Source organism: Stegodyphus dumicola, chromosome X1 (assembly GCF_044657685.1).
Source record: "Stegodyphus dumicola isolate Sdum_Otavi_A_Nest chromosome X1, ASM4465768v1".
Lineage (NCBI taxonomy): Eukaryota > Metazoa > Arthropoda > Arachnida > Araneae > Eresidae > Stegodyphus > Stegodyphus dumicola.
The window spans coordinates 228,412,651-228,436,048 of NC_140780.1; the positions used below are offsets into that span (position 1 = coordinate 228,412,651).

A 23,398-nucleotide genomic window follows, 5' to 3' on the forward strand; every position below is an offset into this window, starting at 1 on the left:
TAACAGAGTCAATTTCATTCACTGAGAAAACATTGTGCAAAAAACATCACTGTACCACAAAATTTTGTTACAAATTTATAACGAAACGAATTTGCTACTGAAACGTTTAGAGATAATTCGAACTGTATATGATGATGCATTGTCATCAAGAACATAAGTGTATGAGTCTTACAACTGCTTTGAATGTGGGCGGGAAAGCATTAACGATGAACCAAAAATAGTGCACCTTTTAACTTCAAAGGATGAAGAGACTGTGAAGAAAATTCATTCTTTTGCAAAACCTGATAAACATGTAACAACTCAGCAACTTTCTGACTTGCTTCGGATAAGCAAAGAAAGCTTCAGGTTAACATTAATTGAAAATCTGAAAATGAGGAAGGTTTATGCTCAATTTTTACCTCGGATTGTGACAGAAAGAAGACGAAAAAGCTTTCTGTGACTACTGCAAGGCAGGACAGCAATTTCTATTGTCGTTGTTACTGATCCTAACTTGTTAGCCATTAGGACCAGATCCATGAGTCGAAGAACCGTCAATAAATCCAAAACGAAGGTAGGTCTTTTAAATAGGTCCTCTTTTACAAGTCCCAAACAGGTGAAATGATGTTCAAGAAGGAAATAATCAGTACTACATATTCTACAAGTGGGTAGATCTTTTTTTCGCGGTCAGATGTAAGGCATTTCACGTATCCACTTAGGAGCCTCGTCAAAGTAGTCTGCTCAGCTTGATTACCCTCAAAAGCAATAGCACCTCCGGGCTGCCTGCCAGAGTACCAGTCATGAACTAGAGAATACCAGGAAGAGGCAATCGTAGATTTAGCTCTCGAAACAGATCTCCAAAAGGGTTATTTATAAGGCATTTCTCCCGCTTTTCTAGCGTGCCAACGATACACCACGATAGTGGTCAGCACACGGGGCCGGTATTCCAGAGATCCGTGGTTCGATTCCTGGCGAAGGCGTTTGCTCATTTTTCATCTTACCTGCTTCCAAAAATATCCCAATGTCTCTACAAGATCAAGGTGCCAGTGATCAAGTCATTGAAGTACGTTCCTTAGCTAGGGCATCGGGCATTTCATCAACAATTTCTTAAAGTGTATCATAGCGGGGGATCAGACCTGATGTCTGCAATACGATCCAGAAACAAAAAGTGAAAGTGCGCAGATCTTCTGCCATACAACAGCAAAACAAACAAACAAAACTAAACAAACAAACAAAAAACAGGCATGCCGAAATTAACACTAAGGTGATACTGATTGCATTTTGTAATTATGGAGGACTTGACTATAAATTTGTCCCTGAAAATCAATCAATCAATATTTTTATAAGGAGACGCTCTTTCGATTAAGAAACAGGGTAAGGCGAGTTAGGAGCTTTTATTTTGGGCAATTGTTTCTTTTACTCGATAATGCTAGGCCTCATACAGCATTGTCTGTACAATGCCGTGATAAATCCCTCACCATATTCTTCCAACTTATCGCCAGCCGACTTTTTCCTTTTTCCCGAAGTTTAAGATAGTTCATAAAAAGATACAGGTTTGAAAATTTCGCGGATATTAAATTAAATATTACGAGTATTTTCCGAACGGTTAGTTTCAACGCCTATAAACAATGTTTCGATGGCAGTGGAAAAATTGTATAGACTCCTCTGGCGATTATTTTGAAGGGGATTAAATTTATTTGAATGTTAGTAACCTTTTTCTTATTTATAAGAAATTGTCCGTTATTTTATGGGCGCACCTTGACATATATATGATGATTTGGGATGACGCATATAGATCTTGAAGCATAAAATAGTAGAAGCTTACAGTCATGGCAGATTTTAAATAGTCATTTTGTTTTAGTTAAAAATTTTGTAGCCACAAATGTCTTGGCACACTAGTTACGATTGGGCGGGAGGAAGAAAGCAGCGCAGCAGCGTCTAGAAGCAAAGTGCGTAGCTCAGGATGAAATCTTAATTCGGAATGCCTTTTATTCGGTTTCATATGATTTGACTGGATAATTAGTAATGGTGTAAAACTATTATTGTTTGTTTGAAATTTAGTTCCATTTACGTCACTTGCGTTATGTAAAAGTTATGTGATACGTATTAATCTCGAAATGATACAATCCAGAAAAAGTTATTATAAACAATTGCTTTTTTTAGAGGAATAGAGAGGGGGGAATAAAAAATTAAAATGAGAAATTCAGGGACTATTGCTAATTTAAGTTATAATTTGATTTAAGTTTTAAGTAATAATTTTGATTTAGATATTTTTATCTTATATATATATATATATAGTTATAGTTATTTATTAGCATTTACATTTTACATTATTTTGTTCTAAAATTATGTTTTTTGTCTCTTCGTTTCTTCCCCGCATCAACTACATGCAGGTGCATCAGCGATGCTGTAAAGTTTGAGTAGCGCTGACGATAATTTAACACCTCCTCTTGGAGCAGAAATTTTAAATATCTCTATGAGCTGAATGAGCTGAGAATGAGTACTCAGTAATGATGTTTTACACGATATCTTTCTGCATTATATTTGAAGCTTTTTACACGTGATTTATTAAATTACGAAAGATCACACGCGATTAATTAAATTACCTTATGGTCAAAGTCCGAAATCTGACTAATTTGTTAAAAGGCCGGCTACTTTTACCAATGGCAGGCCAGTGATTGCTAAATCTCGAAATACGCAATAATTTGCCAATACCTCAAGAATCTCTAAAAATATTTTATACATTTCTTCGAATGGATATTAAATAAATGAATTGCATCATTATATTATGACTTCTGTGGCTATCAGATGTATTTTTTTTAAAGATGAATTTTATTTCATCATTAAAAGGAAAATTTCAGAAAATCCTCATTATAACAGAAGGCCATTTCTTATTTGCATTCAGTTTTTATTATCTATAAATTATTTCTAACACGCTAGTTTATTCCCCAAACACTTTTGTATTTGTTGGATCTGTAAGTAAAAGATGGTTATTCCAGATACCTTGTAGTATTGTGTGGCCCCAACTTGTCAGCAACTGTGGTAGTGACTGCTATGAACTGTAAATTTACACAAACACGTAAAAAGGGCTTAAAGCCCTTTTTATTCCACTTTAGAAATAACAGCTACGTTCACTTGACGCTCACAAACTACGCCGACCCGGCGGTTTAACAAAAACAGAAATGTGAAACTAAAAATTAATGACAGGATGAATAAACAACTAGATCACTACCTACGAGGCTCTGAAATCGTAACTAACATAACCGCGTTCTAAAATACAGCTGAGATTCAGCGAGCTTACTGATTAGGCAGTTGAAAGATTCAGCGAACTGCCGAGATAGGCACACAGGCCGAAACGCGCGGTTCTTAAATTTCTACCTAGCAACCTTCACGTTAGCGATTCAAGAAGCACACATATAATTTCATTTTCCTTCTATTTAAACTCAACTTACTTCTGCTAAAATTTGAATATACTGCGCGTTCTACTACAATTTACATACTCTGGCATTGGCAATTCTAGGGGAAAGTAAAGGCTTGACAGGAAAGATAGCTTAAAATTAAAATAAATGTTAGTTAAAATAAATATAAACCCTACAACCTAATTAGGAATAATTTCAGTTACTATCCTCATATTCTTCATAATGAAGTGTAGAGACATTAGGATTTTTTGGAAGCAGGAGCGATGAAAAATGAGCAACGCCTTCGCCGGGAATCGAACCACGGACCTCTGGAATACGCGCCCAGTGTGCACAACACTACGAAGGCATACTAGGAAAGCGGGCGAAATACCTTATATACTCCCCCCTTTTAAAGGGCGAGTGGGGTTTTTAGGGGACCCAATCGCCAAATCCTGGGTGTGGAGATTCATCATCCACCACCCTTGTAGTTCGGGCGCCACTGTAGAGACATTAGGATTTTTTTGGAAGAACGAGAGATGACAAAATGAGGAACGCTTTCGCCACACCATGAAAGCATTCTAGGAAAGCGGTAGAAATACCTTTCAGAAGTAGAGAAGCTTAATTTCCACTCTTAACCATTGATTAGTCAAAGCTCCAAGTAATAAATAATTATTAAAGACATTACTGGTAAATTATTTCTACCTCCTTTCGTTAAAATGTAAAATATATTTTTATTTATATTACTAAATATGATCATATTATTACTAAATGTGATTATACGAGGGTTGGAACATTAATAGTGGCAACTATTTATTTACAAGGAATACAAAAGTGATTCATGTCACCATGTTTTACAGTCCTACAATATAGTCGCCAGCATTGTGTACAACCCGTTTCCAACGATGTGGAAGTCTCAGAATACCTGTAGCAGCGCCTGTTTTGTTGATAGTTTGAATGTACCGATCTACTGCCGCAAGAATCTCAGGAACAGTTTGGAAGCGAGTGCCACGAAGTGGTTCCTTCATCTTAGGAATTAAGTCATAGTCACAAGGGCTTAGATCTGGGGAGTATGGGGGTTGGTAAAGCACTTCCCAGCCCCATCGCTTGAACAAATCAGTCACAGCTTGCGCTGCATGCGGCCGAGCATTGTCATGCAAAATGAGAGGAGCGTTCTGCTGAAAGTGTTGCCATTTTTTTCTCAAAGCTGGTCGGAGATTGTGCTCCAAAAATGAGCAGTAATACTGCGCAGTGACAGTCTGCTGTGGGGGAACGGTATGCGTTAGGATGACACCATCACAGTCGTACAGGAGAATCACCATAACTTTCACATTGCTGGGTTCTGACGAAATTTCAAACGTCGTGGTGACCCGTGATGACGCCATTCGTTTGATTGGCATTTCAGTTCTGGCTGGTACGATTGGGCCCAAGTCTCATCCAGCGTAAAGATACGGCGTAAAAAAGCATCTCCTTCGCACTCATAGCGCTCCACGTGGGTTCGGGCAGCATCGTATCGTAGCCATTTCTGCATTTCCGTCAATTGATGTAGAACCCATCGTGAAGCAATTTTTCTCATGGACAGGCGTTCCTTCAGAATGTGCAGCACAGTCGTATGCGCTAATCCTGTTTGTCCGGCCAGCTGACGAATCGTTTGGCGGCAATCACTGTCCATTAGTGCGGCAACAGCTTGCACATCTGCATCGCTGACACTCGGACGACCTGGCCGCAGTCCTTCATTGAATGCTTTCACCCATCTTTCTATGGTTCTGTAAGGCAATGCAGATTCCCCGCAAGCCTCTTGAAGCCCTTGATGACACTGTTATGCTGTACGACCTCTGGCACATTCAATTTTTATCCAACATCGTTGTTCTTGTTTTGAAAACATCCTAACAACACTTACTTTAGACCGCGAGCTAATACAAGGATTCGTTCTTCGCGTCACTCCGCATGCGCATGACGTAGGCAGGACGAGTCTTTTTGCTGAGAGGTAAGGTAGGTATGTAGTTTACGTGTGGTATACGTGATATTCTTTGGTTTTGTTGCGTAGCGTTTTTTCAGCTGTTTTGCCACTATTAAAGTTCCAACCCTCGTATTATATAGTCGATAAAATATTCATGTAGGCTGGTCATTCCTTCTGTTAATGTACTTTCATGTTAATTTTCAATAAATAAAGTAGTGATGGAAATTTACAGCGTTTTAAGAAATAATTTTAAGTTTATTTTGGATACATGAACCGGTATTTAAGCACCGAAAAACTTCCTTTTCAAATCAAATGGCACTGTAAGCCTGTTTTCGACTGCTATTTTTTAATTCTTCTTAAAATTTCTTAAATACTCATCGAAAATTTTCGCTATCAATTTTCGTAAGGAAGTCTGAAACATTATTTCAACATTCTTTGATTGATGCTTTTATTGAGAATAGTTATGTAGATGGTTTGGAATGTGTTTTCAATCATTATGTGGAAATTTCTTTAATTTTAAACCGTTTTTCATTATTCCCTGAACGTTTTTAGAATGCTAGTTATAATCCGTATAGTTAACTTTTTGTTTTGTATATATGCAAAGAGATTGTTAATTTTTTATTATTACATCACTGTCGTTTTGACATACTCACTAAGCTTGTACTTTTCAGGTCAGAAAAACTGTAGCATCAAAGATGAAGATGAATTGGCCCAAATAATAGGCAAATATAGAATGACTTCTGACTTAGAATGGACAGATATAAAGACAGAAATAAATAATCAAATTAAAAATCCCGTTTCCAAGGACAAAAGTAGTTTCTCTAGCAGTTCTTTAGACAATTCATGCAAGGACAGTATTCCTTCTACAGAAAACGAGTTTATAGACGTTAATCGAAACACAGAGTCGGATCAATGCAATGGACAAGAAATGAATCAATACGAAAAAGTTTCGTACTCTGTAAGTGATTCTGACAGTTTAATTTCAGGTTCTCTAAACGAAAATGATGATGTTTCAGTCACTACTTACTGTCTAGAGATGGTAGAAGAAACAGAAGCTCTTCAAACAGAAAATATTACTGAGGCAATAGATATCAGAATATCTCCTAGAAATTCTACTGTAGAATTGAAAAATTTTCATTGTGCAGATGTGTTTCAGTCGGAATTTTCTTCGATGGCGGATGTTGAAGTTAAAGAAGATGAGATGTTAGACACAGAAAAAGTTTATGAGACTCATAATTTATTACTCTCAGAGAGTGACACTAATAATCAGGGAATCAATGAATGCGTTGTAACGAAAAATACAGAAAACAACATTTGTGTGCAACAGTCTACGAGAAATGGCTGTTTATTAGAAGAAGACATAAGACGACCTCTAAACTCTTCTAAAGCTATCAGCGTTAATTTAGAAAATTCCTGTGAGCCAAAATATTTTACCAAAAAAAATGACATTAAGAACGTAGGAAATACATGCTCATTTTCTGTGGAGAGTAAAATTGCACAAGAGATCAAAGAAATGAAACAACGAGAGGAAGATCTACGTAAAATGAGAGAAATGCTTGCAAAAGAAATGTCAGAAAAGTGCACGAAAACTACAGTGGCATCTGCTAAACATAAAACTTCACCAAAATCACTTTCACCAGGACCTTTATGCGTTGAGCGCGAAACTTTACCGAGTAAAAATGCTGAAACCTCGAATATAAGCCAAAATTATAATATAGCATGTGTATTTGCTCCTAAAAAGAAAGACAATTTTAAGAGGACAGACATTACTCCGAAAAAACAGAGAACGCCAAGTGCCATTTCTAATCAAGAATCTCCAGTAGAAAGAGAAATTAGAATTGCTAAGGAAAGGGAAGAAGAATTAAAATTAGAACGAGAACAAGCGATTAGGATTAAGATGCAGATGGAGTCTCTAAATTTTAATCCGGATCTGAATGGAGACGATCAAGACTCAGTTTTTAGTACAGCCACATCCGCAAGCATTTGTAGTGATTTATCATTTGATTATGGAAGGAAGCTAGTGTCGCCAGATCTGAAAGGATCTAATGGAATACTGTCTCCAGACAGCATCATCGCTAAAAGCAATACAATATCTTATAATTCATCAAATGCAGGTAGTATCTGTTCTTTGGATTCCATTTCACACAGTGAAAAGAACAGCAGTTTAAATGAATTTCCAAATACTTCTCCCCAAAGTAGTGCATCGAAAGACTCATTGCTTTCTTGCACTTCAACCCGGTCTTCTTCTCCTGATTCGTCTAGCAATTCTCTTTCTAAGATAAATTTCCCTTTCAATACGCACCTTCAAGCTTCTAATATTTCAAAGAAAAGTGTGAATATGGAGCGTTTTATTTCTAGTAAAGGGAAGGAAATCGTGTTTAAGAATTCATCTTCAAAACATTCTGTTGACTGCTCGCCTTATCTTGAGATAAAGCCTCCTCAAGTCAAGAAAGGTGAACAATTATCCCAAAAGCGATTTATCACTGCTGCTTCAAAAATTCAAACTGAATTGAAAGAGATGAAGCAAAGAGAGGAAGAATTGAAGTAAGTAATATATATTCTGCAGATTTAATATGTATTTCAAATTCTATGAATGTATCAAACGTTGTCCTTCGGTGAATAAGTGTGCAAAAAATGGGATGCATTTTGAAAAATAATATTTTGCTAGAACAAAGTATATTGCACTTAGTAGTATAGAAACAACCACTGAGCTATAGGTTTAGTATTATATAAAGTTCTATCTTATATTAGCTTTAGGTATAAAAAATTCTATAGATCTGATTTCTGCAGAAAGCAACATTCTATTCTTTAAAGAAAAGAATGCTGCTTTTTAAATGCCAGAGACTGTATTAGAACGCTTCTCAAAATTTCTGGACATCTTAAAATCAAAGCTAGCTAAGGAAAAATTTTGCTTCATTTTAAGTCTAGATTATTTTCTTTTGCTTACTTAGTTATAAATTCCTCTTTAACACCACTCCAGCTTCATAATTTACATCGAAGATATCAAAGTTTTATGTAGTTCACGTATTAATAGCATACTATTTGCGTACTCGTCTGAAAATAAACTTCTTTTATAAGTTCCTTCCAGAGCTGATCTATTTAATATACGGGAAAAACTACCATCAGTTAAGTGAGATTAATATAAGCAGTTAAACATCTTCTGATTAAGAGATATCTCCAAATTTTAAAGCAATGCCATCCCAAGTATCGTGCTTTACTTTTTTACATAAAAATAAACCTTTGTTAAAAAAATGAGTGAATTTTGCTGTTTCTCAATTAAATGCTCCTTTCTTAATATTGCTGTGTTCTCAGAACTTTGAAAATAGTAAAAAACTAACCTCGTATTTGTAAGCACTTATTAATATCTTTTAAATGCTTTCAGGCGATAGTGGACGTCCTCACAATAGTTTCAGAGCTATATAGGAATAAGTTTAATATTAAAAAAATCTATTAATTGATTCACTATAGCAGGGTTTCTTAAACTGTGGATTGCGAGCCCCAAGGGGACCTGCAGCAGGGGGTCGCCAAAAATTTTAGCAGTTTTGATATTTCTTTAACTTATTATAATAATTTTACAATTACCAAATATTTTTACACAATGTATCTGAAAATAGATAAAGATAAGGCAATACAAACAAAGAAAAAAAACGAAAACGTTTCGACGTATTCTTTTTATAATATAAATGTTCATCTTCCTTGCTTTGCACGTGACACTGTCATTTCATCTGTTACTTATTTAAAATTTTCACATTGTTTAATGTCTTAAAATTAGAAATTAAAGTTAATGACATAAAACTGAAATAATATATATCAGTACAAATGGAAAAATTGACAGTTTCACTCACGCGTGAGTCGGATTTGCGCGATTATGGGGTCCCACAAAATTTTTGTAAATATTATGGGGTCTTGGGGGTCGCGAAAAGAATCTCAGTAATAAAAAGGGGTCGCGACTGAAAAACGTTTAAGAAACCCTGCACTATAGTAACAAAAGTCTGTCTAAATAAGAGAAAAAGTTTGCTGAATACATTAACAGCGGAGTCTAAACTTCCGAAATTTCGCAATGAACCTCAAAACGAAAACTATGCTTCGTAATCTTGAATGCGAATTTCTATTACAACAAAATTGCGTTACTCTGTAAAACCTTTTACATACCTTGCACTTCAAAAATATAATGAACTAATTATTGAAGTGATACCATATATGATTTCATTCCGAATTTGGATATTTTGCTCACAAGCAGATATAGTCTACATGATATATTAGTGCCAGATGACAATATTCTACATGATAAATTAGTGCCAGATGACAATATTCTACATGATATATTAGTGCTAGATGACAATATGCAGAGACTTGTTAGATAACAACTCAAGGGATTTTTTTTGGTTATTAATTAATTGGTTGCACATAATCTTAATGTTAACGATACGCCAAAGCAAAGAGTGCATAAAATGGTGTAACGTGCAATGAGTGAACTAAATAAATACATTACGTGTGAACTTAATAACTAGTCGCATAGAAACTGCAATTGGGGATTATTATTTTAATGTGCTTTAATTCATTAAAATAATGGAGCTCGAAATTTCGCATTAAACTTAATTCAAATATTAACTATTTTAACTTCAAATAATTGACACTATTTTCAAAGTCTAATAGTTACAGAAATCAGACTGAGATTCCACAAATTGCTGTCGGTCGTCAACGAGTTACGGTCCTGAGCTTCAGAATAAATATTGGAAGATAAAAGGAATAATTTAATTTAATTTAACTTTGATTTTTTTTTTCATGAAAGCTTTGTCACAGTGGCCCATTTTTCAAAGAATTAATGTCGCTTTTAGTAATATGGGTCAAGTTTTCCAGTATCAGTGATTAATTCTGATCCTCTAATTCTGTATTTAAAAAGAGTATACAAGTGGATTTAAAACCGAGAATTTTGAATGGTATCTTGTACCTGTGATTTAACTGATGCTTCATTGCTATTCATTACTCATGACTTTAAACAAAGCTTTTAAGCAAATCAGAGATATCTCAATAACTGACTGAACCTGTAAGCATCCTAAGTTTTACTAACGTTTATTTTATTTTAAAACTGTACTATCACTTCTTATTTTCTACTTCCGGCCAGAATTAAATGCTTTAATTTGTTTATGCAAATTGTCTTGCTAACGCCCAAGTATTTAAGTTGTGGCTTTTTGCCAAGAGAGAAAGAGAAGGAGATTTAGGAAGCAAGCCGCTTGCCACTGCAGTTTTTACGAGTTTTCACTCAGTTGCTGGTTGCCTTTAAGGCCAGAGGTTTAGCCCTCTTGATATTTGTAAACGTATTGTAGTTTCAGCAGCTCAGCGTACTACATACTTACCCTTTTAAATAAAGGCCAGTCTTAGTGCTAGGCATTTGTATACTAATTCAAAGTTAGCTTTTAGTTAGAGTTTTAGTTAGTAGTTTTATATTCTTACGTTCAGACCACAAGTGGTTGGTCTTTGTATCCCTAAGTTCGGGAGTACTTGTAAAAGTATAGAAAATAAAGGGTTTCGTATACCCTTCCTGCTTGTGTCGTCTGTTACACACAAATCTTGAACATAGCTTGAGTAAGCTCCCTGTTACTATTCAGGACACATCATGTTTCCAAAGCAAATCAAGAGAAACACAAGTCCTGATAAACCTAGATATCCTAAATTTGACCGAGAGTTCCACAAGGAATAGAATCCAAAGATCAGACTCTCGAAGCTGCTCTTAGGAAAAAGAATTTTGTTTTAAAATTTTTTTAAATGACCCTCTTCTGCAAAGACACTATATTCATATGCATCATATCGTTCCACAAAATATATATACGAGGATTGTACCGAAAGTAGTGTCAAATTCAGCCTAAACTTTTTGTCGACTAATACAGGTCATCCGGATTCCACATGTTGCTAATGTTACTCTTTCTCCATACGAAATCAGCAAATCATTGTCTCCATAGCTTGTTCTCTGTTGGGCAGAAAATTGCATGTCCAAAAGTGCAAAATCAGGCATTTGCGAAGGATAATAAACCATTGTCCAGCCCAGTGTGATGATTATATTAGAGGGCCAAACTAATCGAGATCGAATTGACTTTGATGTACCACGAATACTAGGATGGAAAAATTATGTAATGATGCGAAAATTTTTTCGCGAAATTGCTCAGGGATGTAGGGTCGAGCCGTACCTGTTGATAAGTTACAATATATGGGTGTTTCACTATCTGGTAATGTGATTTTCTTAAACTGAAAAACTGGAATTATTTATTTCGTTTTATAGCTCTTAATCGGTTTCTTGGGCTTGAGCAATTCCATTGTAATCTATGAAGTCTCACATTGTCATAATGCTTATCCTTTAAAGAACGTCTGCTATTATGTTTTCTGATTCCTTTAATGTGATGAATGCCGGTAGTGAATCACCGAAATAAAGTTAAATTACCTAACCTCTTTTGGCGAACATTTATCCGAGCGTTGCCAGAAAACATATGCTAGTGGCTTGTGACTGGTAAACAAAGAAAAATTTCTCCCTACGAGAGTATGCCTGAAGTATTCGATGGCCGCATGCTGCTAGTTGTTCCCTGTCATATGCGCTATAATTCTTTTCGGTTTGAGAAAGTTGTCGAGATTAAAAAGCGACAGGCTGCAACTGCAAAGTCCTATGCATCAACCTGCATCTGCAAATTAATCAGTATCTGGTTTTGGGTACGCCAATAAAAGCGCATTTGCAGTTAATTTTTTGCAAATGTGAAATTCCTGTTCTGAGTTATCTGACCAGTCAACTTTTTTCTATAATTTCTTTTTACGCCTTTTAAATAAGAAGTTAAAAAAATACTTATTGTTTTCTTATATTTGGCAAAACTCGATGGAAAAACATTAAAAATCCCAAAAATCTCTACATGTCTTTAACCGTGTTTGATTGTGAGTAGGATTTGACGTCATTTCTAGTAACTAAGACCCAAATACAGAAATTTCTGTTGCAACAAAAATACAGTTACTGATATCTATAGGCATTTAACTCATAAGCATTCTATAAGTCCATAAGCATTTAACTTTTCGAGTACGATTCGTAAATGAGATTTACATTCCTCTTTGGTATTACTGAACATTAAAATATCATCTAAATAAACATAACAAAATTTGAGGTCACCAAGGATTTCATTCGTAAATCTTTGGAATGCCTGCGCACCTCCATAAAGCCCAAGGTTTAAGTATACAAATTCGTACAGCCAAAATAGAGTGCAAACTGCAGTTTTTTGTATGTGATGTATTTCTTATCGGACAGTGCGGATAAAGATCTATCGCCAGTAGTCTGGCCATTCGATCCGGACTTGATAAAAAACTGAAATTTATCCATATAGACAGAGAGAACAAGTGCACTAAATATGCAATATTAAAGCACTGAGTAGATAGTGGGGGAATATCAAACACTAAATAATTAAGATTATAAAACATGGTAACATGCAGGTACATTAATAAAAAGAAATATAAATATTTTAGCAATTTATGACCAAATACAGAGAGAAAAAGTGAAGAAAAATCTATCAGACCTCGTTGCCAATGAGGATCCTTCAACGAGTAATCCAGAATGCTGCGACCATTTGTTCAGACATTTAAAAATAATCAAAATTTTACGCATGTTTTAGAATAAAGGATGAGTTTTCAATGATTTAAGGCTGGACTTTGCCTATACAGAAAGGGTTAAGATAAATATGGAGGGTCAGCAGTTTGCACTCGAACCTCTGATTTAGCACGTGCACAACAGTTAGGATTAACTAAAAAAAATAAATGAATCAAATCCATTAAATAATGTCAGCCATGAAATTAGCAATTAAAACTTGACAATTTAATAGCAATTAAAATTAACAAACACATTAAAAAAAGATTTGGTCAAAGCACACAGCATTAAGCTGGAGAAGCCAATGTGATCACACATCATAGTCACACCCAGAGCACAATCACTAAGATGGGAGAAATGTTGAAATCACGCCAACAGATCTATAGGGTTGCTGTAATAGCCATTCCTGATCAAATGGGATTAATTTAATTCCACCTGAAAAGTTCCTTTACTGCCGCGTTGGCGATCCTGTAATATTCTGTAAATGTCGAACAAACTGCAACCTACTTTTTTTTATTACATCTCTCTCTCTCTTTCTATATATATAAACATTGAATATAAAAGAAAGTGTTCAAGTTTTACAATGCTCATATTAATTTTACATTTTTTTAATTAACTGGTTTCTGTTTATTTAACAAAGATATCCTTGATAGTAAACAATCCGCTTTCATTAAGAAAAATTTTAGGCCAGCATACGTATTACTTTCGGTACGGAAATCACATGTAAATATATATATAAATATATATATATATATATGTGTGTGTATATATATCTCTAGATATATATATAAGAGGATGCAAAAATTGTCATAGAACATGGGGTCGCAAAAACCACGTTTGGTGGGCGAAAATCGCAAAAATAGTTTTGAATGCAGTGACGTCAAATGGAACGAAAGGGTCAATAATAAGTAGAAAAACATTTATTTGACGTAAAGCAGGATTACAGTGCATCACATCATGCTTTAGAAAAGAGACGAAGAGAAAATTTTTTAGGAATTGTTCGAAGTTGCGGCCGCGAAGGTCATTGCACAGCCGATTCCGACGAAAAAAGGATGCCGAACGCATTCAAACATAACATGTACGCTCGTGATTCCTGCTAAAGCGACGACGACTGTAGTGTATCCATAGGCTTCTGATATACAACCGATTTCGGGTAGCCCCAGAAGAAGAAATCCAAGAGACTTAGGTCCGGGAGTGTGGAGGCGAAGCAACAAGTCCGCCGCGTCCAGTCCACCTCCCGGGATATATAGCATCGAGGTGGTTATGCACCGCAATCGCAAAATGTGCTGATGCACCATCATGCATGAACCACATGCTTTGGCGCACAGTGGCCGGTATTAATTGATCAATGTGTGTGTGTGTGATTATGGCAAAGCCTCGAGGTCTATCTGCCTAAAGGAAGGGATGCCTTCGTGGAGGACTTTCTAAGGGAAACTGGCTCGTATACACGTTACACATGGGGAAAACCACGAAAACACCCATGCAGCCAGCCATTCGCGGGATTCGAACCTCAGACCGAACTACTGGTGTTCAGCTCGGCCGCAAGTGGGCCCATTCCTTGATCGAATCCGGGAGGATGTTTTGCAGGTAAACAAGTTAATTTACGCCACTGAGGCGTTCGAGCAGAAGGTAGAGTCCCAACACATGATCTCTGAGAATCCTTGTCCAGATGTTAATACCGAACTTGTGTTGCACTTCAGACGAGATAGTGCTTTGGGGATTTTTGGAAAACCACATATGCGAATTATGCATGTTGACCACATATTCTCTTGTAAAGCTAGCTTCATCTGAGAATAAAACAGTGGCAGGAAACTGTGAATCATTCTGTTTGGCATCAAGCATCCAGCGTACAAAAACTACCCGAAGAGAGTAGTGGGTATTGTCTAGGAGTTGGGCCTTCTGTACGTGGAAAGAGGTTCGTGTTTTCTGCCCGCAGAACCTTCCACACCATTTTATGGCGAATGCCCAGTTGAGCTGCAACCAATCGAGACGAGGAACTGGTAAACCAGTTGCAATATCATTTTTGCTGTTTCATGTGCGCCCACATTGCGTTCTTTCCCTGCATTGCGCTTCGTTATTTTTTGATGGATCCTGTCTCTCTCAGCCGTCGATCGATGTTCGTGAAGGAAGTATGATGCGGACAACGTCTCCTCCTCAGAAATTGCTCTTGGTACATCCTCTGACCTAGGCGTCCATTGCCACCTATTCGACCGTAAATAAGATGCATATCCGGATATTCCTTGTTCGTGCAATCTGACATGTTGTTTCCGAATGAAGTTTAACACCCGCGAATTCTGCAATGCCTATTAATGAATACTTAATCGCTGCTTTTATTTTAATCCATGCTCACTAGAAATTTGCATACGAGAAGGTTTCTTCTTCTCAACCGCGGCTTTTATTTTTCCCTTAACATTGGGAATTTGCATATGAAAAGGTTTCTTCTTCTCAACTGCAGTGATGTTAATTCTCGTATTTGTTTGGCCACACGCTTCGTCGGGCTGTCTGTCCTCTCGACGTCTACTTTTGAGATTTTCCTTCTCTAAATATGGTTTGCGGTCCCATGTTCTATGGCAATTTTTCATCCTCTTGATGCCAATTTTCATCCGTCTGAATTTGTCTGCCTAATTCTTAATTGCCGATTTTTACCACAATGGCACACTTTTGCATAATAAATTTCATTTCGAATTTCCCTGGGCGATGTCCATTTGTGTTTGTCTTCTCTTTTAAGGCTGCTAATTAACCGTCACTTTTTGTAATCCCTTAAATAATGATTTTGAGTAAAAATTATCAATACTGATCACCTACGAACCCCATTAACTTTATACAATACCTTCATACCCGAACTCAGTATGCGTCTGTTGTACAGCGTGTTGTTATTCGCCTAACTTGCACATTTTGTGGCTAGCCTATGCACAGAATTCCAATTTTGAGCTCAGTTGCAGGTACTTAACATAAATGATTATACCATTGTATAATGATTGAAAATTTTAATTGGTGAGCAAATTTTTTCAGACTACCGTTTAATTTTGATACGCAATGTAGAAGAACGGCGTGATGAACATTTATTTGAACACTGCAAACATATACCTGTGAAACTGAATGTTAAGAAATATTTTGACAGATATAAAGGACACAGAGTAATTTAAATGATAGCTGATTAATTAAATAAACCTTATGAAGTCTCGTCTCTTTTGGTAGCGTCAAATGTGCAAAACTTACCTTAAGTGAAAAAGACCTTAAGTGAATTATCACTATGTCTTGTAAAGTATCACAGAGACTTAAAAAAAGTGTAAAGCCCCCTTTTTTTAAACTCAAATAAAAGTTTAACAGAAAACATCACTCGTGCTTACAGAATAGCCAGCATTTATTGCTTAACTCAAAATAATGAATTTGATTTAACTAACTAAATGTAAGTTAGCCCAACGGCTACGCAGATAGGGAAACTCGCAAGTTGGCTCTTACCTAAAGTCGGCATGACGAGCCTAATGGCCACAAAAATACAGCTTTCAAGAATACGCAACGCCACAGATTACAACTCTCAAGAAAAATTAGTAACGTGGCCTTCAGCAGGCGGAACGTACTCTAATTCTAGCCTCTAAAACCTTCATTTAAATGCTATCTCCTTTCTGTCTCATTTGAACACACTTAAGCTAAAAATTTACATTCAGGCATAAAAATGGGAAACGAGAAGGGCAGAAAAGCAAATTAGCATAAAATAACTGGTTAATGAAACTAAAAAAAAACTTTACAATGTTCCCTGCCTGAATTTAGGTATTCGCAACAGAGGTCTTTAACGGCATCGTTGAAAACTTGAATTCTAACTACCTAAAAGCCAGCGGCTTACAATAACATAGAACTTAAGGTAAACTAAGTCTGGAAGGAAAACGACTTCAGCAAAAAATTCATAACGTACTACATTACTTCAGTTTAAATTATCTTTTCTAAACATTTTTTCATTAAAACATTTATTTAAATTTATCCGAACTTTCATTCCACTCATGTATTCTATAAATAAAATTTCTTCCCTACTGCTATCCAGGAAAAATGAACTGTAAAGATTGAGCCAGTGTCTCTTGTATAAGTGGCGGCACAACTCTGCCATTTGACCGACAACCTACATCTTAGAAATTCGGAATCACTAGACCTCAGAAACTCCTTACTTTCAAAACTACAGCTAATGTACTAATTACAGCGTGATTTAAAATTTAATATTGACTGAAGAGCCTAACCTTAAACTCATGCACAGAACTAGATTTTTGCTTCAAACTTAAATATCTTGTACTTAATTTGCTAGTTTGCATTTAAGAGTCTCATCCACACTATATTATTTTAATTCTTTCAATTATGCAATTTTTAATTCACTTAAATACATATATTTAACAGTACTTTTAACATTTACAATACATAACATTTACTGCATTAAACGAAACATTTACAATACAAATTCAGTTTGCACTTAAGGCACAAAAGTTGCTTAGAATTTCTTTATATTTTTACTAATATTTCCTCACATCAGTCTCTCGGACGAAAACAGGTTTCCTGTTTCTAAACCAAATTAAAATGAGTATCAATAACTTCAATTTAACTTCGAAGCTTCTTGCTACTTGCTACAACTACTCCAAGCTTTTTGCTACAACTACTCCAAGCTTTTTACTACAACTACTCCAAGCTTCTTGCTACAACTGAAGTAACTTCATTAGAGACAAAGTTAAAAATAGAATAGCAATTCTTATACTTTTGGACATAAAATAAAACTGAATCTTACTAAGGAAAAAAAGAACTTATCTTTTTATTTTCCCGTAATCTTCTAGTCTTTTGCTCAAAAATTCTTGCTAGGTGGCAAAATCACTGGCCTTCCCTACACAGAACCTTTTTCGGGGCTAAGTCTCCTCCACCGGCGGGGCTTTTTTTTTTTTTTTTTTTTTTTTTTTTTTTTTTTTTTTTTTCTGGGGGCCATCTCCGACTCTCAGCACCTTTTCTCGACTTTCAGAATTGTCCGTCATGGACCTTATAAGAACTAGTCTCTTATAAGGTCCATGTTGTTAGTATCCTCTCGTCGTTTCTTAGACCTTGAATTTCCCGCTGAGCCTTTCTGCAGCAATTCAAGTGAACAGGAAAGCTGGAAGTACCGCGGTCGCATCTACATTGTTCAGGGTTGCTCATATGGGGGTTTGTTGAGTAGAAATGCTAGTTGGAACTTACATGAGGTGGAAGCCTGGCTTACGGCCGTTGCGATAGTAACGTTTTGTGCCTCTGGTACTGGATACAGTAGGAAATGGAAATTCAACTGTTCATTAAAGTTTACTATTAAGGTTTCCCATCGAAGGTGACTGCGGGTTTCATGATAGCCCTTATGGTATCGACAATAACTCCAAATCCCTCCAAATCTCGGCAGAGCTTGCGAATTTGAAGGAACTAAACAAACCACTGAATCTTCTTAAAGTTTGAGCGCCAGTATGAAGTCTTGTCTTCTTTGGTAACATCAAATGTAAGAAACTTTTAAGACCTGGAATGAATTATCACTATGTCTTGTAAAATATCACAGAGACTGAGAAATGATTTAAGTACCACATGTGCTTACAGAGTAGCTAGCATTTATGGCTTAACTGAAAATAATGAATTTTACTTAACTAAATAAATATGTTAGCTCAACTGCTACACAGATAGAGAAGCGCAAATTGGCTCTGATCTAAAATCGGCGTGACAAGCCTAATGGCAAAAATAACGCAACGCCTCAAAATGCAGCTTTCAAGAGAATCAAATTAGCAACGTGGCCTTCGGCAGGCGAAACACCCTCTGGTTACCCTCTAAAACCTTCTTTTAAATACTATCTCCTTTCTACTTCATTTGAATACACGTGAGCTAGAAATTACATTCTGGCAGAAAAATGGGAAACGACAAGAAAAGCAAGTTAACATAAAATAAATGGTTAGGGAAACTAAGCGAAACCTTACAACCATAATGGGGTGCTGATGCTTTGACATAATAGGGTGCTTTGTTTCAGAAATAAAAAACTTTGAAAAGCTTTCTAAGAAGATCTCCTTGCATTTTAAAATATTTATATGAACAAATTAATCGACATGTTCTCAAATATTACCATTGTTTTTCAGTTTAAAATCATATTTACGTCCATGTTCAATCAGTAATATCCAAATCATTCCCAGTAAGTAATAAATTTCTCAAATGAAATGCGATATTTAGTTTAAGTTTGCCTATGGCATCATGCTTCATTTTAATTGCATGTAAAAAAAATCATGTGAATGTGATTAGCACACTGCATTGTATTCACTGCAGTTTTTCCTCCCGGAAACAGCAGATAAAAAACTTACTGAAAAATACTTTTCAGACCTGCGAACTTAATTAAATGCTTTATTTCATTTAAATATTCAATATTATAATGATTTCCATTTTTAAATGTAAAAGAGTTAAAATTCAGTTAAAGCAGTCATGTCGAGGAACGCAAGGTAATAAATCAAAGATCTTATAAGAATCATTATGAGAATCATGGTCTTATAAGACCATGCTTTTCATGTTGATCAGTTCTATCTATTTTCTCTTAACTTTTAATAACTCTAACTTCAGGTAATTTCTTTAACACTTTTCATTTTGTTTGCATTCCGGAAGTAATTTCAAAGCACATACGAAGTAGAACAGAGCTACTAGGAGAAATTTCTGATTTTTTATTTCACATAACTTTAGATGTTTTCAGGACGTATGTGTATGCCGTTAAGGCAAGAACAAGTTGACTACCGGGGTGAAATTTCTCCTCTTTTACTTCATTATGCTTTAAAATGTTTGCAGGACGTTATGTCTAGGCAAGCAATTATTTTTTTCTTCATCAAATCATCCACATGCGTATTTCTTGCTGGCCACCCGCCATCCCCAGAAATCTTAGTTACAAGATACATGTTTCTTCTACATTGTTTCATTTATCAGATATTCCTTAAATCAAGAATACTTAAATACGAATTCCGTTTTGAAAATTCTAGCTTAAGTGTCGAATTATAACAATAGGAATGCTTCAATAATTGATTTTAGAAGGAAATATATGTTCTCAGTATTTTGAAGCCAATTGTCATAAACCATAAAATGATATGCTCTTGAAATTTTGATAATTAACGACAATTGCTCTCTTCTTGTTATTTCTGTTATTCTTCTCGAAAGGTTATTTTTTCAAAATATTAAATTATTAAATCATTAGTGTTTAAAGTGCAATAATATGTGTTATTTTGCTTGACTTAGTGAGTCAAAACCCCTCCTTTTACGGAAATACAGAAAACTTAATTTTTTAATATCGAAAAAGGGACAGGGATTTTATTTTTCATGTGCTCAAATATGAATAGCTTCTTTAACTTATACGCTGCGTCATTTAAAAATAGTATTTTTAGAAAAGAAAAAGTTTTTTCCGGTTTAAAGGTGGCTTGCTTTCATTCATCTCCATTCACATTCAGTCACTGTGAGTAAATCGTCTTTTGAGTGTATATTTGTATCATATTATCATATGTTATCCTTAAGTAGTACATTTTGCATTAAAAATGAATTCTATCTGTGCATTAAAAATGAATGAGCATCTATCTTTTATAACTCATGCAAACCCATTTTTTAACATAGTTTCCGTATAGTGTTTGTACTGAAATTAGTTATCCCTTAACTTCCTTACTTGTCACAGACTTTTTGTATTACGCAGTAATGCAAAAAGTTTTTGTATTTATCATAAAAATACAAAGTTAAGCTTTTGAATTCTTTTATATGTAAGGAAATAATTTAAAATAGTCACCACTTTACTTCTAGCTTTTGTTATTTTTAAGTATATATGTATAAGGAGAGGTTAAAAATCTACTTAGTGCCGTAAAGAACATTTGAACCTCCTATCTAATTCCTAATATTATAAATATATATATATATATATGTTGCTGTGATGACTGAAAATTGGAGAATGTCAACACATACCAAATACGTCGGTGAAAAACCGAATATTTGGTTATATTCTTGTATATTCGGATCATCACCGGTGTATGTCGACAGTCACAGATATGCTGTGGTGGAGGCTTTACTTATTACGTGCTCCGCCCTTAGGCACTACACGGAGAAGGGAGGGATGCCCCATGGAGGTCTTTTTAAGGGAAACTGGCTCGTATCCACGTTACACATGGGGAAAACCACGAAAACGCCCATGCAGTCAGCCCGTTCGCCGGGATTCGAACCCCGGACCGAACTACCAGTGTTCAGCGGCTTTTACCGCTCGGCCGCTGGTGGGCCTGTGGTGGAGGTTGAAAAGAGAAGTCGAGTTCAACAGAGGGGCGACTGTCTGTCGCCAAATCCTTTGCTCTGCTGCGATTGAAGTTATGTAGCATGTATTTGTTATACTCTGGAACACTGTTTGTCAGTCTTATGCTAGGTTTGATGGTACGCGCAACGTTTCCTTAAATTTTGTTTTTTTATCCAATATCCTAATTTATGTTGAACGGATTCTGCAGTGAATCGTGAACGTTTCTTTGAAAACTTAAATGCATTAATTGCGAGTAAACAAGAAGACAATTGTTTTATTTTTCAAACACATCTCTCCTCACCGGAATTGATTGCTCCTTATGAAACTATGCTTGGCATTAAACCAAGAAGAGGCATAACATCTTCTTTTTTGCCTGGCGAACAAATCGCAAATATTGAAACCGAAGAACAACTCTTCAAAAATTGCTAATACTTTTGAAACCGAAGATCAGCTTATCAGCTTGAAACTTTTAATAACTTTTGAAGAAAATCTGAGCAGTGGCCATACCGAAAACCATATTCCAAAGAAAAATATTGAAGAAGACCTGCAAACTACCACGCCTTCGTATGAAGCCTGGACTGAATAACACGAGTTAATTTCTATAAAAAGATCGGCCGCGAAAGAAAATCTTCTACTGCAAGCAACAAAAATGTAACAAACCTTAAAAAAAAAAAAAAAAAAAAAAAAAAAAAAAAAATCATCCTGCACAAATTGGTGATACCGTACGAATACAAGTCTCTGATGTCGACCGTGGTCGCAAAGATGGCCGAAATGTGTTGGTAGTTGTTGCTGGAATAAGATTCCGGCTTTTATAAACTAGCAAATAAAAATGACACCTTCAAGCAGCTCTGTACCCGTAATCAATTCTTAATTTGTAAAGAAAAGTTACTTTCCGTAGATGAGATTTCTTCTCAAGTAATGTCCTTGAGAGAAGCAGCTGCAGCTAATTCGAGAAGTGGAGGGCAAGGCTATACACGCTGTCAACTGCAAAAGGAAGTGTTCCACAACTAAATACAGTTGTAAAAGCAAGGGACTCATGTGCAATTCAAAATGTCATAAAAGTTTATGTTGTTGCAATAAATAAGATTTCAATCACATAAGTAAGTTTTTATTTATTTATTTATTTATTTTTTTAAATTTTCTTTTTTTCATTTAGGATGCATTGTTTAAGTTTAAAAGTTTATTTACATGTGCTGTTACTTAAGCTTTTTCGCATTTTGACATATACGGTATAAATGCAAACGTTTAAAAAAAATCTTTATTGACTAAATTTAAAACTAAATGCTTGACATTTATCCAAGCACAGCTGCTGTCACTATTAAGAAGGCAAGTAATATCGAATAGCCCTTCTCAGGTTAGAATCTAAAGCTACATGTGAAAACGCCTCTACAGAGTTACGAACAACTCTTCTCACCAAGAATTGGTTACTCCTCTCAGCAAGACAGGCGAAAACGTTACGTCACCCTTTAAGTTTTATGGCGCCTGAAATACGGAGAACAAAGTTCATATCTCCGACGCATTCAACATTCATCATTAGTGCATGGTGAATGTCGACATTTGCCGGTTAAGTCAGAAATAAGGATATTTGGCAAATATTTTGGACATACACCAAGCGACTATGTGAATGTCGACATTCTCCAAATCTCGGTCTTTCACAGTAACATATGTTATGTAATTATCTATATTGTAGAGACATTAGGTATTTTTTGGAAGCAGGCAAGAAGAAAAATTAGAGAATCGAACCGCGGACCTCTGGAATACTGGCCCAGCGTGCAGAACCACTACACCACGAAGGCACGCTAGGAAGGCGGGAGAAATACCGTATAATATCTATATCTATATATCTCTATATATGTTGAGTTCAATTAATCCTTTATAAATTCAGCAATTGTGTTCTTTAAAAACAACGTTTCTATACGTATTTAGAACTGAAAAGTTCTCGACACTGATCGAACTGCAGCTACAGCAATACAGTAAACATGATACTTCTCATTCAGAACTACTGCGGAACTGGGAACTGCTGTGGATTGGAAAAGTAAATCGCAGTCTGTCTACCTCTGCAGACTCGATGACGAAATATTTTAAAACGTGAAGAGCCAAGCCTGTGTTTTCTTCTTATGAACGCTATTTTGTATTGTTTAACCGGTAATATCGATTTAATCGATATGCTGGCGGCCGGAAATCTG

The 23,398-nt window shown here is 35.7% G+C and overlaps 1 protein-coding gene across 3 annotated transcripts in view; it reads left to right on the forward strand.

Annotated features, from left to right (window-relative positions):
* The window catches only part of LOC118197868 (uncharacterized), a 63,743-nt gene that overhangs the window by 30,108 nt on the left and 10,237 nt on the right, over positions 1-23,398 (forward strand). For all 3 annotated transcript variants that reach the window (XM_035369427.2, XM_035369428.2, XM_035369426.2), the window contains exon 2: positions 6,003-7,875. In XM_035369427.2, coding sequence (XP_035225318.1) covers positions 6,065-7,875 — 1,811 coding nt within the window. In that variant the 5' untranslated portion in view covers positions 6,003-6,064. The remainder of the gene's footprint in view (positions 1-6,002; positions 7,876-23,398) is intronic.